Source organism: Drosophila persimilis, unplaced genomic scaffold (genome assembly GCF_003286085.1).
Source record: "Drosophila persimilis strain 14011-0111.01,24,50 unplaced genomic scaffold, DperRS2 tig00000124-arrow-pilon, whole genome shotgun sequence".
Classification (NCBI taxonomy): domain Eukaryota; kingdom Metazoa; phylum Arthropoda; class Insecta; order Diptera; family Drosophilidae; genus Drosophila; species Drosophila persimilis.
The window spans coordinates 11,137,552-11,143,041 of NW_020825294.1; the positions used below are offsets into that span (position 1 = coordinate 11,137,552).

A 5,490-nucleotide genomic window follows, 5' to 3' on the forward strand; every position below is an offset into this window, starting at 1 on the left:
GCTTAATTGTTTAAATGCATTCTAAATTAGTTTGGGCTAAAATAAATGCTGGACCCTCCAAGACGTACTTGAAGTACACAACAGCCCAGAGGTCTAGTGGAGGATAATGAAGAGATTGCCATTTGATGGTTAACAAATTTTAATATTAATTTTTGAATGGAAAGTAAATTTCCATATCTCATTCCCACAGGAAAGTGGCAGCGCGAAGGTTTTGAAAAAGTCTGAAAAAGGCGGAAATTTCTGCAATCTGTTCCGAGATAACTAAGGTAAGTTCTCTTCATCTCCAGTGAAAGTATTCTTGACTTTTCTTTCAGTATTCCAGTATTCGCATAAGGGCTATGCGTGCAGCCTGGAGCAGTGGCGGAACGCTATCTGTGGCCGTCGCAAAGAAAGATGGAGCAAACGGAGGACAGGGCCAGAGTCTCGACTACCGTTACCGCTCTCGTTAGTTACTACACTACAAGCGAGCGTTGAACTCTAGAAGAGACAAGCAAGCCTCTTGTTTAACGACCCGTCCAGTGAGTGAGGGCACATACAAAATACACACATTTAGACACTCAGATATTGCTGTTGTTGCTGTAGCCAGTCAGAAGCAGATACATACAAACATACATACACACATATCTTCTTGTAATCGTGGAGCAGTTGCAATCAGTTGTGCTAAAACTCTTCATATCAATACATACATAGATGCAAGCTGATCTAATTATTTATTTCTGCTCTCCAGGAGAGAACGCTGAATGGTTGATTATATCGAACTTAATTATATTCTCTTGTCTTGAATGTCTGCTTTTGGAATGGACATGTTTGTTCTAGTGCAGTAGTATATAAATCTGATATCTTCTAATATTTTGCTAAACTCCTCCGAAATGGCTCGACCAATTTTCGTGAAATTTGGTGTGCTTATCGGTTAGGTGTGCGCATCGGCCAACATCTATTTTTTATCCCGATCAGACCACTCTTCGGGTACCTATGTCCTTTTTTTTTGGGAGGTCTTTGTTGCTAAACTCATCCGAAATTGCTATGCGCCAATCTGAGCCAATAAAACTTTTTATTACCCAAATGAAATCCCAGTAGGCCGAAACAAAAAACCAGTCCTGGCGCTCTAGCTCTAGCTCTCATAGTCTCTGAGATCTAGGCGCTAATGTTTTACGTTAAGCAAAGCCGGCTATGCTACGTGTGTGTTAGAGAGAGACACGGCGAGAAAAAATGAAATTTTTTTCTTGATGCTGGCTGTATTAATGATACGATCCAATTCAGATTCTGCAGTCTAAAAGATTCTCTACGATTCTGCGTTTTTGGTTTTCTCGCATCTGTAAAATTGAGGATTTTCGTTCTTTGTGGGGGCGAAAATGGGCGGGGCGAAGTTTTGAAATATTTTTGTATCAGTGCCATATCACAGAAGTCTGGATCCATAACATCGTTGCTCTAGTCCGTATAGTCTTTGAGCACTAGGCGCTAATAGGGACGGACAGACGGACGGACGGACAGACAGACAGAGCTCAATCGACTCGGCTATTGATGCTGATCAAGAATGTATATACTTTATGGGGTCGGAAACGATGAATTCTGGACGTTACACACATCCACTTTAACCACAAATCTAATATACCCCAATACTTATTTTGAGTATCGGGTATAATTATCTTTGAATAATTTTGTAAAATAAACGCAGTTCATGCTTTCACGTACGTTTGTGTAAGATATTAAAAATACACTGTATTCCTAACCTATGGCTAACGAAAGCCAAAATTACTATACACATTTCGAATTTTTAAGTCTTGCTCTATACTGAATATACTTCAGAGTGTGAAACAATCATCAACCAGACAGCCAGGGTTCGTTCGAACACTGATTGCTTGATTGACCACTTGAGGGAGTGGCAAACCTCAAACCACACAGAGATATATATGTATAAGAGATAATCGAAGTATAGTTCTCTTGTAGAGCCAGTTTGGAGTCGATACGGCTCTATGGTCACGGCTTTGGTTAGTAAGGTTCTATGCCCTTATAGCAGCGGCTTTTCTTTAAAAATTGGCCACGCCACCATCACTGAGAGCTTCCAATCTCCCAGTCCTAGCACCTCGTCGGGAGGTATACGTTCGCTCTTATCTCGATTCATAAATTAGAATTTGCATGCGATTGCAACATATGAATATGTGTATGTATTTGCTTGCTCTCTCGGTGTCGGTATATCAGTCTTTCTCTCTCCACTTGCGCCGGTTCTGCCGCTTTGAGCACGCAATTTATGGGATCAAAAAAATAACCGAAAATAGAAGAACAAAATATGTTTTTACCAATTTCTGGACGATTATCAAGAAAAATGAAAAAGTATGTTGGCCCAATTTTCAAAGTTTCTCTTCGTCGTTTTTGACCAATAAATTCTATAATTTATTGGCAGCAAATATCCTTATTTGCGATAGCAGCTGCAGCAAATATTTAATCAAAACGCTTCAGTTTAAAGGGAGCAAAAATGTTCGCTGGAAAACAAACAGAAAATTATTTGACAAACGACAGCCCCGACAGTACGCGGCTCCAGAAAAAGTGTGTGCCCTTAGGGGGCGCGGGGCGGACAGTGAAGTGTATTATCACCTCAAATATATGTAATAAAGTGCCGGAGAGGCCTCTGACACAAAGCAGATACTCCGCGCCCTCTCCACTCACTCCGATATACACACAGACAATGGCAAACATGACACAAAACGGTTGGGAAAAAGAATAGGTAGCATATGACAATGGGGGAGCAGCTTGAACCCAATCCCGAAACCGAACCGAAGCCCCAGCCTAAAGCCAGACCAGAACAAAGGCAAAAGCCAATGAAGTTATCATTGTGTGCCAGACAAGCGAACAGACGGCGCTTGGGGAGACGGCGGCACATACAAATAAATAAATTACACTTGGGCAGGAAATTCATCTACTTAGTCCCCGCAGGTGGATGACGCTATAGCCGATGTCAGTAACATATGTATGTATAAAAAGTTGAACTTGGAGATTATAAAGAAACAAAAACATGGTTTTGGGTGGGCCTTTTCGAAGGAGTACTGATACGAGAAGCATGTACTTTGGTACAATAAGTTTTTTCGAGTGGTATCGACTACGAAGGAATGTCATCCATAGTTTGATGCTCAAAAGCAACATTGATTCACAGCAAAATTTTATAATCCAAGTAGACGATGTCTATAATTTCAAAAACTGTCAGACGTAGTTCATTCCACACTTCACGAGAAGTATCGATAGAATAGGTAGCGGAAATCTAAACTATGTCGAAGCCAACAAGCATCAAGGACGCACTGTCCCGCTGGGAGGAGAAAAATAAACAGGAGGCCATTAGCGCCACTGATATTGGACTGCAATTCCAGTATCCGCCGATAGAGAAAATGGATCCTACCCTGAGCACTCTGGTGGCGTGCAACCGCCTGAGTCTGTCCTCGAACATGATCGAGAAGATCAGCGGGATATCGGGCATGAAGAATCTGAGGGTGTTGAGCCTGGCCCGCAACAATCTGAAGAACATCAGCGGCATCGAGTCACTGGGCGAAACCCTGGAAGAGCTCTGGGTCAGCTACAACATAATCGAAAAGATCAAGCCGCTGGAGTCGATGAAGGCTCTGCAGGTGTTCTACATTTCCCACAATCTCATCAAGGACTGGGTCGAGTTCATGCGCATTGCCGTCCCCCCGAATCTCACCGAGATCACGTTCACTGGCAATATTATCAGTGAGAACATGGAGCCGGCTGCCTTTGTAGCCGAGGCTATCCGTCGCTTGCCCAATCTGAAGAAACTAGACGGCGAACCAGTCATTCGCTAAAGACGCTTAAGGCCGCCGATGGCCAAGTGAGTGCTACATTTTCTGTGAGTCTAATTGTGAATTAATTGAGCTTATTTGCAGGAAAAGCGGTCCCAATATCGAAATGGACAGCAAAAAACACATAAACACAGAACAGAAACAGAAACAGTACAGAACACGGAGCACGGTATCCCACAAATAAGCAATGCAATCGAAAATAAAAGAGAGAACAATGTCTAACCCTTTGACCTAAGCCTGAATGTTTAAGCTGAATCTCCTCCGCCTTGTCACGCCCACAAAACAAGGCCAACGTCAGGGACCACACCACCACTGATAGCCTCTGTGTGTTGGGCATTTGTGCCAAACCATTTTTGCATTCAATTTCTTATGCTTTACAATTGAGAAGCAATGCGAGAATTTTCCAATTTTCAATGCACTTCTGCTGTAGCTGCTGATGAGCTCCATTGTTTTGCCAGCCTCCATTGATACGTCCAAGCGAAAGGGCTTTTCTATACCCTTTTCTCCATACCCGTTGAGGGTATCTCTACTCTACTCGCTTTACTCTCATTAGCTATTTTGAAGTATTTTCTTGATTAGAAACGAGTTTCATGTAGGCGGTTCGCTCGTTCTTTTAACTGATTTCCTTGAGGAAATCGCACATTTCCTATGAGTTTGGTAGAGTGTTATTTTCATCATCATACTTGAACTGATTCTACCGATTTTACCGAGCAAGAGAGAGACAAGGGCAAGTTCCATTTATTCAAGCTCCGGTGTACGGCATTGTTGTCTGAATATTTCCAAGTCGAAAAAGTAATGTGCCCATGGCTTTTCCTGCAACCTGCATCAAGGGGGCGTGGCCTGTAAGTTTACAGACTTTTCAGATTAAAGAGGGGGCAGAACGAGAACAGCAGTTGCTGTAATGAATTCAGTTCGAAGTTGTTGAGTTTTTATTAAATAAATAATTCAGAGTATTGGTTTTATTCAAATGCAGCAAGCATAGGCCACATAATCCATCAGCAAATAACAATAAATTTTTGATACCCAAACATAAAACCACAGATAAAAGTTCCCAAAAAGTGAAAACAATCGAAGACTCAGAAGTCGACTTGGATTTCCCTTCCGTCTGCCGTCTGCCGAACTCGTATTTATTTTCTGTGCATAAATAATCAACAAACACTGTGGAGGGAGATGGTGGACAGGGACAGACCGCCAGACAGATAGAGATTTTTGGCAAGCAAGCGACTAAACAAAATATATGAGAATGTGAGTTTTTCGTCTGCCAACCCAAAAGACACGAGATAAAAACGTTGAACAAAATCATAAAAACAGCAGCCAGGCAAAACCCAGCCAAAACACAAACCAAACCGAATCAGCCCAATTGCCAGACACCAAAGTTTAATGATACTTTTATGTCTTTTCGATTTAACAACTTTTCTACTCGTACTATTGTTGTTGGTGGCGGTGGTGCTGCTGCTGCTGGTGCTGTTGTTATTTGATAAACAACAATATTAATGTAAACATGAAGGCCTGGCAATAGTTCGACGTTTTGGCAGACAAACAGCAAACGAGACAATTGTACAATTGAATGCACACAAAAATATTTTCGGCCAGGCGCAGACTAAACGGTTGGCTGATTAGGCCAGCAGCCGAAAAAGAGAGAGAAAGAGAGAGAGAGATTGAAATGGATTTTGAACTTAAAGTG

At 42.0% G+C, this 5,490-nt stretch overlaps 1 protein-coding gene across 1 annotated transcript; it reads left to right on the top strand.

Moving 5' to 3' along the window:
* The first annotated feature begins 3,231 nt into the window (after positions 1-3,231).
* LOC6602432 (dynein light chain 1, axonemal) lies at positions 3,232-4,041 on the top strand. The gene is made up of 2 exons (XM_002027431.2): positions 3,232-3,835; positions 3,891-4,041. The coding sequence occupies exon 1, from the start codon at positions 3,261-3,263 to the stop codon at positions 3,807-3,809; it is 549 nt and encodes a 182-aa protein (XP_002027467.1). The 5' UTR covers positions 3,232-3,260; the 3' UTR covers positions 3,810-3,835; positions 3,891-4,041.
* The last annotated feature ends 1,449 nt before the right edge of the window (positions 4,042-5,490 follow it).

What these genes read in the sequence shown, in the direction of transcription:
- LOC6602432 (XM_002027431.2), top strand. Translation starts at nt 3,261, where the DNA reads ATGTCGAAGCCAACAAGCATCAAGGACGCACTGTCCCGCTGGGAGGAG.